Raw genomic sequence first — 13,391 nt, 5'->3', positions numbered from 1 at the left:
AACCTCAATTCCAAGAAAGTTTGGACACTGTGTAAAAGCTATATAAAAACAGAATGCAGTGAATTGGACATCTCATAAACCCACATATTATTTATAACAGAAAATAGATAACTTATCAATATTTAAATGCAAATTTACTATTTTAAGAAAAAAAGTAAAGGTAATTTTGAAATTTATGGAAGCAACATGTCTCAAAAAAGTTGGGACAGGGCCATGTTTACTGCAGTGTAGCATCTACTCCTCCTTTTTTTTTTTTTTTCTCACTGTAAACGTCTGAGACGGGAGGAGACCAGTTTCTGGAATTTTGGTAGAGGAATGTTGTCTCACTCTTGCTTGATATAGGATTTCAACTGCTCAACAGTCCTAGGTCTTCTTCAAGATGCACCAAATCTTTTCAATTGGATAAAGGTCTGGACTACAGGCAGGCCAGTTAAGCACCCAAACTCTTCTATTACAAAGCCATGCTGTTGTCATTGATGTAGTATGCAGTTCAGCATTGTATATGCAAGGCCTTCCCTGATAACTGGCCAGAAGGTCCCTCTCTCCCTTAGTCCGGAGGAAGCAGTGCCCATGGTTGCGAAATGAATGTCAAATCATGTTTTTATCTGACCACAGAAAAGCTTTCTACTTTACAACAGACCATTTAACCACTTGCCGACTGCGCACAGTATATTTACTGCGGCAGTCGGCCCCGGCCAGGCAGAGTGACGTAGGTCTACGTCGCTCGCCTGTCACTCCTTCTAGAGCCAATAGCGGGCGAGCGCGCGCCCGCCTCAGCTCGTTCACGGAGGAGTGCGGGAGTGTGACTGGCGGACCCGATGTCCGCCGGCCACACAACGATCGCCGGTACAGCGGGAGAAAGACAGAGCGGCTTATGTAAACAAGCCGCCTGTCAGTTCTCCCTGTGTAAAAATGAAGATCAGACGGTTCTACTATGTAGAACCGTTGATCGTTTTTTTTACACCAATAGGAATGTCCCTACACAGTTAGAATCACGCCCCTAGGACACACTTAACCCCTCCCTGTCCAATAAAGTTAACCCCTTCCCTGCCAGTGTCATTTTTGCAGTAACAGTGCATATATATAGCACTGATTACTAATCAGTCACTGGTACCCCCAAAAGTGTCAAAAATGTCAGTCAAGGGTCCGATCTGTCCGCCGCAATGTCGCAGTACCGCAAAAAAAAAATCGCAGATCGCCGCCATTACTCGTTAAAAAAAAAACACCAAAAATGACAAAAATCTTTCCCTGTTAGTAAACGCGATAACTTTTGCGCAAACCAATCAAAATACGCTTTTTGCGATTTTTTTTTTTTTTTTTTTTTTACCAAACATAGGTAGCGTAAAACAAATTGGCCGAAAATGTTAAAAAATTTAGATTTTTACATTTTTTTGGGGGGGAATTTCATATAAAAAAAAGTGAAAAATATTGTTATTTTTGCAAAAATTACGCTCTTTTTTTGTTTATAGCGCGTGATCAAAAAACCGCACAGGTGATCAAATACCACCAAAAGAAAGCTCTGTTTGTGGGGAAAAAAAGGACGTGAAATTCGTTTAGGTACAGCGTCGCACGACCGCGCAATTGTCCGTTAAAGTCACGCAGTAAAAAATCGCAAAAAACCCCCTGGTCTTTTAGCAGGAAAATCCTCCGGTGGTAAAGTGGTTAAATGAGCTGTGGCTCAGAGAATATAGCAGTATTTCCGGATCATGTACAGATATGGCTTCTTCTTTGCATGATAGAGCTCTACTTTGCATTTTTGAATGGCACACCCAACTGTGTTTACAGACATTTATCTCCTGTGCTCATGCTGTCATAACAGAATCATGCCTGTTTTTAATCCAGTGTCATCCTAGGAACATTATTCTGAAATAGTTTGACCATTTTCAAAAGCAGCTTTTCACAGCTTGGTGAACACGGCCTATCTTTTATTTCTGACACACTGAATCTCTAAGATCTTTTCATACCTAATCATGTTAATGACCTGTTGCCAACTAACCTACTTAAGCCCCGTACACACGTACCGATTGTCGGCCGTAAATATTCGGCCGATGACCGATCGGCCGATTGTAGGCTTGTTAGTATGATGCTTCCGACAGCGCATTTTCGGCCGAACAGAATCTGTCGTGCAGGCATTAAAATTTTTGTTGGCCAACACCAGAACGGCCGATTGTTCGCCAGTCAGTACAGATTTTGGCCGACAGACAGCAGATGAGCAAGACTGGGCATGCTCAGAAAAGAAAAAAGACAAGGAAAGTTAACCATCACATGACATCACTTCTGCAGTCGGCTGTTGTTGGCCGACAAAATTCGTGTGCAGTCTTTTGCAGTTTTCAACCGACACGAAAGCCCTGGACAAAAGACGGCCGATCAGTACGTGTGTACGGGGCTTAAGTTGCAAAATGTTCTTCCGGCTTTTCCTTGTTCTGCTTCCTACTTACACTTATTGTTGTCCTGTCCAAACTTTTTTGAGATATGTTGCTGACATCAATTTCAAATTTACCTTTTTTTTTTTTGTTAAAGTGGTATATTTTCTCAGTTTAAACATTTGATATGTTTTCTATTTCTATTCATGAGATTTGCAAATCACTGCAGTCTATTTAGATGTACATTTTACAGTGTCCCAAGTTTTTTTTTTAGAATTGGGGGTTGTACTAGTGTTTTAGTCTCAGAATACATGTTTGAGTTTGACAAAAAAAATGTAAAGAAATGCTTTCTTGCTTTTAAGAATAATATAAAGGGCAGTAAGGAATCAAGCAATCACAGAGCCATCTCAGGGCAGTTTTAGCAATTGAAATATAACTGAACAGGAATAGGAAGATAACTTTAGTTATCTAAGACCTGAATTAAAATGTAGAGAGATATTGTGCTAAAACCCAATCTGCAAATAGTACAATCTGATCTTAGTACACCTTGCTCTTTTCCTAAAATAAAAAGCAGCATTTTCTAATTGGTGTGGGGCAAGGAATGAAACAGTGACACTTTCTGTGATCTCTTCTTACCACCATAATATTAACTGGTTTTGTCTGCCTGGCCTTAAGCTATTTTCACCCAAACTACCAGGATCTTTACCATTTAAACCCCAGTAAAAAAAAAAAATAAATAAAAATAATTAGATGGCAGTGAGTTTGAACAGCTGATTTACAGGAACAGAACTTGTTTACAATAAATGAAATTACTTGTAAATAGACCAGAAATGTTGGCTGATTGCATTCCTGTTTTATTGCATTTCCGATTTATATCATTGCGCTATTGCCATTATTACAATTTCATAGTCTGTTTCCTTTGGAATAATTTGGTAAACAGGAAATATGTGTGGAGAACATACTATCTATCCTTTGATGGAGAGAAGCTTGATCACGATGAGAAAAGTCTTCGCGAGTGAGTCATATATTTTTTTTTTAATCCTATTATACTTTTAGTTACATAATTTTGGAGAGGGGAAAACATAAAATAAAGCAAAACCTGTATGTTGACAAGCAAGTTACACTAAATCTGCTTTGCTTTTATTATTACAAAATGTGCTCTAGTTCTTAGGCTCCGTTCACATGTAGGCGTTTTGGGGCGTTTTTGGGGAGTTTTTCTGCTCTAGGATCAGCCCCCAAATGCCCAACAAGACAAATCCTATTCATTTCAATGGCCCCTGTTCAGATCTGAGCGTTTTGACGCTGTAAGCAAAACGCCCAACGCTCAAAAAAGTACATGAGCTTCTTTTTGGGCAGATTACAGGCGTTTTCCATTGGTTTCTATTCAATCTAAAAACGCCTGCACAAAAAACGCCTGTAAAAATGCCTGTAAATCGCGGTAAAACCGTGCGAAAACGCTACGCTCAGGTGTGAATGTAGCCTTAAGGTGTATGGTACCCTAAATATTATATTATTGTGTGTTCACATTTGTGTATTTATAAATCATAGTCTCTGTCATTTTCATGTACCGTACTTCTTCCATCTAAAGTACCTGGTTTATCCTGCTAGTCACCTTTTCTTCCTTGTTCTAAACTGATCACACAAACTGCAGCCGCTGATATGTGTTAACATGGTTAGTTTTCACTCTATGGCTGGCCATTCAGAGGTATAGGACCCTGTGCATACACACAGCATGCCTGTATTGGGTAGTTTGTTCAGCCACTACAGCCCCTGACTGATCACAGCCTAACCCTGGCCCACCCTCTCCCAGTTTGCCACTTGAACATGCCCCCTGCTCAGGCTGAATGGACTATGGAATACAGGCACACTGGGTGTCTGCAGTGTCCTGTGACCCCCCCCTCCCCCATCAGAAAGATCATTTCATCTGGTAAAAGATCATTTCTGAATCTAAGCAGTTATGGTGCCTGCGTAGTTATAACTATTTTAGAAAGTCTCTATAGCATTGTATGTTCACAACTATTATAAAACACTTGACAAGAGGTGAAAACAAGTCTTTTGGACACCTTGGGTGTACACTCCATGGAGGGTGCGCTTCAGGATAGTCAGCAAGTGAGTTAGGTGCTGCTCCTATGCTAGCAGGAGAATGGTTCAGAGATTGGCACTGCTCTCTGCAGCATTCAGGACCCACCCACAGCCCAGGATGGAAGGGGACCCATTATAACACTGCCTTGAACTCTCCTGTAAAAAATAAAAAAAATTAAAGCATATGAAAATATTTTTTTTAAATAAAAAATTCAGGGTGGGGAGGGAAAGCCCTGGAATTGGGCTAGCAAACATTAACACACCTGTCTTTAATTTCTGTCAAAAGGTAGCTATAATAAAACCTTGATATAAAAAGTACTTTTCTGAAATGTTATTTTTACATATTCTTTTGTTCAATAATGTGTCTGTTTTCCCTTTTAAGGTATGGCATTAAAAACCGAGATGAAGTGTGTTTTGTTAAGAGGCTGAGAAACAAATAGCACCTTGGTTTGGAGCAAGACGCATATGCTTTAAGGTCTGATTTTATTTATTCTATTCATGTATGATGTATTAGAAAAATACAAGAGTGACAATATAGGAGACCATTACAGTGGGTTGACTGTGTTTCTCAAAAACACAGTTAACTGTAATTTTGACATATGAGATAGTACTGTTTAAATGTGGGCCTCCACAAAGTGGTCAATTTAAACTAAAAGGTTTTTGACCACCGAACAATTTTTACCAATACTGGTATTACTGCATAATCAGACTTTTTGTTTTTGCACGTATATATTTGGTCAAGTGGGAAAGATAGTGTCAACTGTAGCTGATCATAGACCATAGTGAGAAGGGGCAGAGGAAGAGCTGATCATGAATTGCTGAGAGAATAGGTAGAATGTAAGTTGATCATGGAGCAATTGCAGAGGTAAGAGGAAAAGTGTAATATGGTCATAAAGCACTGCTAGGAGGACATACAGATTAATGCCCCGTACACACGTGCAGATTATCTGCAGACTTTTGTCTGCAGACTTACCTTTTCTATGTAGTGCAAGGGCCTGCCGGATTGCATACAAATTGAAAGTGTTTAGATTTGACCTCATATTATATGGTTTTGGTAAGTCTGCAGACAAAAGTCTGCAGATAATCTGCACGTGTGTATGGGGCATAAGAGCTGATCATAGACCACTGGCAGAAGAGGAACAGTGGGAGCTGATATGGGGCAAGAAGAGAAAACAAAGGGCTCTTTCACAAGGGCAGGCCAATCGGGATTGCCATAACAGAGACCCGATTAAAGCCAATGCCAGCTTTGTTACATAGTTGGTGAGGTTGAAAAACGACATCAGTCCATCCAGTTCAACCTATGGTATGTGTGTGTTTGCTGTTAACCGTACATTGTATACCCCTGTACGTTGTGGTCTTTAAGGTGCCCATCTAATAGTTTTTTGAAACTATCGATGCTCCCTGCTGATACGACTGGTTGCGGAAGAGAATCCCACATCCTTACTGCTCTGACAGTAAAGAACCCCCTATGTACTTTAAGGTTAAACCGCCTTTCCTCTAGTTTTAGTGAATGGCCATGTGTCTTATTGTATTCCCTTTCTTTGAATAGTTTGTTCCTTTATGCTAGGGTTGCCAGTACAATATTTGTACATTGATATCATATCCCCCTTAATCGTCTCTTCTCCAGAGAGAATAAGTTCAGTGCTTGTAGTCTTTCCTCATAGCTGATGTCCTCCATTCCCCTAATTATTTATAATTTTATTTTTGCTGCCCTTCTCTGGACTCTTTCCAGTTCCAGCACATCCTTCCTGAGGACCAGTGCCCAGAACTGGACAGCATACTCCAGATGTGGCCGGACCAGAGTCTTGTAGAGTGGGAGAATAATCTCTTTATTTCTGAAGTGAATCCCCTTTTTTATGCATCCCAGTATTCTGTTGGCTTTGCTTGCAGCCGCTTGGCATTGCATGCCACTGCCAAGCCTGTTGTCTACCAGTACCCCCAGGTCCTTTTCCATCCTAGACTCACCCAGAGGTTCCCCCCTAGTGAGTAGCTTGCTTTCTGGTTTCTGGCACCCAAGTGCATTACTTTACATTTTTCAACATTAAACCTCATCTGCCATGTAGTTGCCCACCCCGTTATTTTGTTCAGGTCCGCTTGTAAGGTTTCCTCATCCTGCCCAGAAGATATTGGCATGCTTAGTTTAGTATCATCCGCAAATACTGAGATTGTACTAGATATCCCCTCCTATAGATCATTTATGAATAAATTAAACAGGATTGGCCCCAGGACAGAACCCTGGGGGACCCCACTTTCCACACCCGCCCAATCCGAGTACTCCCCATTAATCACCACCCTCTGGACTCTCCCCTGGAGCCAGTTCTCTATCCAGGTACTCACCTTATGGTCCATACCTACCTTCCTTAGTTTGTACAGTAAGCGTTTGGGGGGGAAAGGTGTCGAAGGCCTTTGCAAAGTCCAGATACACCACATCCACAGGCTTTCCTTTATCTAGGTGGCAGCTCACTTCATCATAGAAGGTTAATAGATTGGTTTGGCAAGAACGAGGGAGGGAGGGGTGGGGGGGAGAGAATCCCCCTGCTTGTAGGCATTTGAGTGGCTACTTAGCTGCTCCAATTGCTGGTACTATAGAGCGGACTCAAAAATACGGTACCAAGGTGATGCCTACAGCTGCAGGCATCATCTTGGTACAACCACTTGAAGACCGATGATGTACCAGATACATGACTGGTCGGAAAGTGGTTGTAAATCCCATTCATGTAGGGAGATTTATTTAATCTCTGTGTATCCTCTCAGGCTATTCACTTCACTGGGTATAGGAAAGGGTTTACAACCACTTTAACTGAGATAACAGACTTACAGTGCCTTGAAAAAGTATTCATACCCCTTGGAATTTTCCATATTTTGTCATGTTGCAACCAAAAATGTAAATGTATTTTATTGGGATTGTGTGATAGACCTACACAAAGTGCCACATAATTGTAAAGCAGAGATGTATAGTAAAGAAGTAGAACTACTTAAGTACTGTACTTAAGTACCGAAATGCGGTATCTGTACTTTCCTAGAGTAGAATTTTTTTCTCCTACTTCTACTTTTACTTCACTACATTTTTTCCATGATTTCGATACTTCTACTCAAGTATTTTTTTTTTGTGCTGCATAGTTACTCGTTACTTTTAAAAAAATTACCACTGCCAGAACAGTAGATGGCAGGTTTCATGAAGCTCAAAAAAATGTGTATAATGTCATGTGTAAATCAGCGCATACGAAAATAAAGGCTGTGTATAATAAAAGCTGCTATACCAAATCTTTCCAATAAAAAGAAAATATGAAACAAACAAATAAATTGTGCTACAGCGCTTAAAGTGCATCAAGAAACTACTAACAAACACAACTTGGCTGTGCGAATAAAGTGCCTGTGCAATCGATATAATATCATCGTTGCCCCCAGTGCCCTGCCCACAATCCACACAGTATCAAAAATAAAGTGACATGAATGTGCTAAAGCCTAAATGCAGTGAAAATAATTATTCCCACAATGCAACAGTAAATTAAATTCATATAAAATATGACAATAAAATCACAATAAAATAAGTTATGAAATAAGTTAGGTCAGGTGCGTGCAACAAGTTGAAGTGTGTAAACCTATCTATAACGAAAAGTCCATAAATGAATTCCAGTGTGCAAATCTAAAGTGTCACTTCACTTGTCAGATGCTTCCACCTCCTTCAGTGCTCGAGTGACCGACCAACACACTTAATGGTGGTGGCACTGGTGGATAGCGTCTGGGTGGCACTGTGGCACTGACTGCACTGGTTCAAAAAGCCATATATATTTAATTATTTCAATTCTCAATCCCATTGGTCCTCTCCTTATAAGATATTAATAACTTAAGATTAGTTGATGAACTTCTTGGCGGCCCTGGCAGGATGACGGGGACACCCGCCACTTCTGGAGCCGAGCCGCTGTGATTCCCCAACATGTGACAAAGTGACAGCCAGGAGATCTAGTGGCTAGTAGTGCTCAACAATACCGCTTTTATATATAAAAATGAAATAAAATATACTGACTCACAATTTAGTAGTAGGTAGCGTGTAGCAGTAGGCAGCACAACTCAATTCAATCAATCCCACAGCCTCGCTTGCGCCACGGCCCGCGGTAGGGCCCTTACTGAGAGGAGTTGTGACGCGGGCGGCCGGACGCGGGAGCAGGACTCGGAGCATTTTCTTCGTTATCTTATCTTCTTCTCTATGAGGTGAGTGAGGTGGACCGTGGAGAGGGCCTAATCCTTGCCATGGCAAATGTGCCATTTGAGAATCAAATAATCAATATAAAATATTAATATATTATATACACACGGGTCATGGGTGGCTTTTTTGAACCAAGAAGAGTGAGACTGACGGCTATGATGATTATCCGACCATCCATGGTCCATGGACCATAAGTGTTGTGTTGTGGTGGTGCCTGTGCTTCCTGCGGCCTGCCTCTGCCTGTACGGCTGTGCCTGCACTGCAGTGGCCACTGGCAGTGGCACTTGACTTGAGCAAAGCAAATGAGCACTACTAGTGTGAAGGACAGGTGGTGGAAGCATGTTCTGACAAGTTCTTATAATGAAAATAATATAGACAGCTTTTTGAACCAGTGCAGTGCCAGTGCTACTAAGGTGAGAGGCAGAGAGAGGCTATCCAGTCCACCACTTTACTTGAGCAGATCACAGAAGAAAGGTGGAAGCATCTGACAGCAAGTGACAGCACTTCTTAGATTGCACACTGGAATTCAGTTATGGACTTTTCATTATAAAGTTTAGTTTACACACTTAAACTTGCACCTAACTTATTCACAATCACAACTTATTTTATTGTGGTATTGTCATATATATTTTATATGAATTACATTTACATTGTGGGAATAATTTGCACTGCATTTAGCACAGACATGTCACTTTATTTTTGATACTGTGGGCGATGATTTTGAATACAAGAAGAATATATATATATTTGCAGGCACTTTATTAGCATTTTTAGCACAGCCACTTTGTTAGTAGTTTTTGATGCATTTTTCACTTTAAGCGTTGTAGGTTTGATGAAGCTGGCCTGGCACATCATCATCAATTGAGCAAATCAAATTAAACCGCGATTAAGAAGACTGCGCATGCTCCTGTTCTGCCTTTTGATCAGCTGAAAAGCTGGAGGAACCAAAAACACCACCTTCCACCCCTGGCCCTTCAACTTCAAGTGATCTGCCTGGCTGTGAGAGTGAGGAAGCTCAGTAAGGAGACCACCCCTGGCTTTAAAAGGTGGATGCTTTAAAAGGGGAAGGGAGGGACATACTTTATCTGTTTTTTGGTTACAAGGAATTGTGATTGTCCTTTAGGTTAATCATTTGAATAAATCATTTGAAATAATAAAAAACAATATGATGTTCAAACTTTTGACTTCTTTCTTTAATAACTACATAACACAGTACTTGTACTTCTACTTTCAGTACTTGAGTAGAAATGTTTTTTCAAAACTACTGGTACTTTTTACTTTTAGTACTTAAGTAGCAAATTTTTTGAAAAAACTACTTGCAATACTTAAGTAAAAAAAATGTTGAATACTTTAGTACTTCCACTTAAGTAAATTTTTCTGCGAGCACTTCCACTTCTACTCAAGTCACTTTTTGATCGAGCACTTGTACTTTTACTCAAGTAGAAATTTTGAGTACTTTATACAAGTCTGTTGTAAAGTGTAAGTAAAATGATAAATTGGTTTCAATTTTTTTTTTTACAAATAACTGAAAAGTGTGGCATGCATTTGTATTCAGCCCCCTTTACTCTGATACCCCTAACTATAATCTAGTGGAACCAATTTCCTTCAGAAGTCACCTTATTAGTAAATTGAGTCCACCTGTGTCTAATTTAATCTCAGTATAAATGCAGTTTTTCTGTGAAGCCCTCAGGTTTGTTAGAGAACCTTAGTGAACAAACAGCATCATGAAGGCCAAGGAACACGCCAGGCAGGTCATAGGATAAAGTTGTGGAGAAGTTTAAAGTAGGGTTAGGTTAAAAAAAAAAAATCCCAATCTTAGAACATCTCACAGAGCACTGTTCAATCCATTATCCGAAAATGGAAAGAGTATAGCACAACTGCAAACTTACCAAGACATGGCTGTCCACCTAAACTGACAGGCCAGGCAAGAAAAGCATTAATCGGAGAAGAAGCCCATGGTAACTCTGGAGGAACTGCAGAGATCCACAGCTCAGGTAGGAGAATCTGTCCACATGACAACTATTAGTCGTGTACTCCAAAAATCTGGCCTTTATGGAAGAGTGGCAAGAAGAAAGCTACAAGAAGTCCGTTTGCGAGAAGCCATGTGGGGACACGGCAAATGTGGAAGTAGGTGCTTCTGGTCAGATGAGACCTAAATTAAACTTTTTGGGCTGAAAGCAAAACACTATGTGTGGCGGAAAACTAACACTGCACAACACCCTAAACACACCACTGTGAAACATGGTGGTGGCAGAATCATGTTGTGGGGATGCTTTTTCTTTAGCAGGGAAGCTGGTCAGAGTTGATGGGAAGATGGATAGAGCCAAATACAGGGCAATCTTAGAAGATAACCTTTTAGAGTCTGCAAAAGACTTGAGACTGGGGCAGAGGTTCACCTTCCAGCAGGACGACGATGACACTAAACATACAGCCAGAGCTACAATGGAATGGTTAGATCAAAGCATATTCATGTGTTAGAATGTTCCAGTCAAAGTCTAGACCTAAATCCAATTGAGAATCTGTGGCAAGACTTGAAAATTGCTGTTCACAGATGCTCTCATCCAATCTGACAGAGCTTGAGCTATTTTGGGCAAAATGTCACTCTCTAGATGTGTGCACAGCTGGTAGAGACATACCCAAAAAGACTTGCAGCTTTGATTGCAGTAAAAGGTGGTTCTACAAAGTATTAACTCAGGAGGGCTGCATACAAATGCACGCCTCATTTAAAAATATCTAATATCTGTATACATTTGTGAAAATTTTGAAAACCATTTATCATGTTCCTTCCACTTCACAATTATGTGCCACTTTGTGTTTGGTCTATCACATAAATTCCCAGTAAAATACATTTATGTTTTTGGTTGTAACATGACAAAATGTGGAAAATTTTCAAGGGGTATGAATACTTTTTCAAGGCACTGCAAGTTACTTAGGTCAACTTAAGACAAACCTCACCCACTGCTCTTACAAAGACATTACGATATTGTATATAAAAATGTAAAAAGTCACAGTAAACTAAGGTTATAAATACTGTTTGACATATGTGAATTTTTTATTTTTACAGGTAATATACTTCTGTGAAGAAAATTACTGAGATATTTATTATATTTGATGCGCGTGGAATGCAGTGTGGAAACAGGAACGAACCACTAAAGCATGGCAAACAAAAGATTCATAAAGACTAATTTCTGTACATCAGGCAATGGACACTGAGCAATTCAGAGCTTTTATAGATTTCTTTTTTAGGTGTGTTTTTGTGTAACTATTGTCTTTCATAATACAATTAGTTATTTTTACTCTAAAACGTGTTTTTGTTTTTTAAATTCTTTCTAGTGGCAATTAATAATTAAAAAATATAATTCCAGATCAGAATTCTACCCTATTGGGTCTATTTATCAAAAATTCACTTACTGCCTGTATTTGTTTTATTTATTAGTGGATAGCTGCTGAGAAACCTTGCAAATTCAAATGCTGCCTGTGGGAAGTTTTAACGCTTAATTAAGTCAGCAATATCAATTATTTAATTAATCAATACCTCCATTTATGTACCTTCTGTAGCCTGACTAGAATGTGTCTAGGACGTTGGTAAGTGAGGCCATTACTGCTTGCCTCCTCCATCACAGGAGTGAGTTTTCTAACGCTAAGCTCACAGCTTTTGCATCAGAGGACAGAGAGAGAGCACGTGAGGGAGGTTTAATTCAAGGAAAAAAGCTTGCTCCTGGGAGAGTTATATTCGGGGTTCATGAGGTATGTAAACGACCTACATCTATAGCAAGAGCATTATTCAAGTTTAGTCAGAGCTGCACAGTTTGTTTTTATCTAGAGGATGCCCCTTTTATCTGCATTTTTTTTTTTGTAAAGGTGAACCAACTTTCTCTGGGACATATATTTATATTTCTTTTTATGAGGGGTTTTTATGAGGGGGTAAGTAAAACCTTGGATGGAAGAGTGGCTGTGGTATACTTGGCTTTTGCCAAAGCGTCTGACACAGTTCTCCACACATAGCTAATGTGTAAGCTAAAGTCTACAGGCCTGGAAAAATCAGTTTGTAAATGGATAGAAAATTGGCTAAAAGATAGAATTCAGAGTAGTGGTTAATGATTCTTACTCTGAATGGTCTAAAGTGGTATACCCCAAGGCTCAGTGTTGGGACCCTTACTTTTTAATATCTTTATAAATGATATAGGGCCTGGGATTAAAAGTACCATTTCATTCTTTTCAGATGACCCCAAGCTATGCAGTGGAATAACTTATTTACAGGATGTCTCCAACTTACAACCTGACCTCAATGCACTGTTTAAACCTCATTTGCTACATAGTTGCCCATCTAATGTTGATAAATGTAAAGTTATGCACTTGGGGGCTAAGAATATGCATGCAGCATACATACTATAGGGGGGGAGAGTATAACTGGGGTAACCAGTGGTGGAGAAGGATCTGGGTGTTCTGGTAGATCATAAGCCTAATAATGGCATGCAATGCCAAGCAGCAGTTTCCAAAGTGAGCAAAATCCTTTTTTGTATTACGAGAGGTATGGACTCGAGAGAGATATAATTTTGCCAATCCATTACTAAGACCTCATTTGGAATATGCAGTTCAGTTTTGGACGACAGTTTACAAATAGGATATTGGGAAACTGGAGAAAGTGCAGGGAAAAAAAAGCAACCAAATTGATAAGGGGGGAGCCCAGTTTTGAGGAACTGAATTTATTCTCGATTGAGAAGATTAAAATGGGAGGG

General features: G+C 39.9%; 1 protein-coding gene across 2 annotated transcripts in view; it reads left to right on the top strand.

Moving 5' to 3' along the window:
- The window catches only part of SNRNP25 (small nuclear ribonucleoprotein U11/U12 subunit 25), a 28,212-nt gene extending 16,448 nt beyond the window's left edge, over positions 1-11,764 (top strand). The window contains exons 4-6 of one of the 2 annotated variants that reach the window (XM_082260708.1): positions 3,304-3,378; positions 4,828-4,920; positions 11,717-11,764. In XM_082260708.1, the coding sequence (XP_082116834.1) occupies positions 3,304-3,378; positions 4,828-4,885 (133 nt within the window). In that variant the 3' untranslated portion in view covers positions 4,886-4,920; positions 11,717-11,764. Of the gene's footprint in view, positions 1-3,303; positions 3,379-4,827; positions 4,923-11,716 lie in introns of those variants that run through there. The other variant, XM_082260709.1, reaches the window with a different exon arrangement.
- The last annotated feature ends 1,627 nt before the right edge of the window (positions 11,765-13,391 follow it).

Source organism: Pelophylax lessonae (genome assembly GCF_965119305.1).
Source record: "Pelophylax lessonae genome assembly, chromosome: 6".
NCBI classification, from domain to species: Eukaryota; Metazoa; Chordata; class Amphibia; order Anura; family Ranidae; genus Pelophylax; species Pelophylax lessonae.
This window is presented reverse-complemented; position numbering and strand designations above follow the sequence as displayed.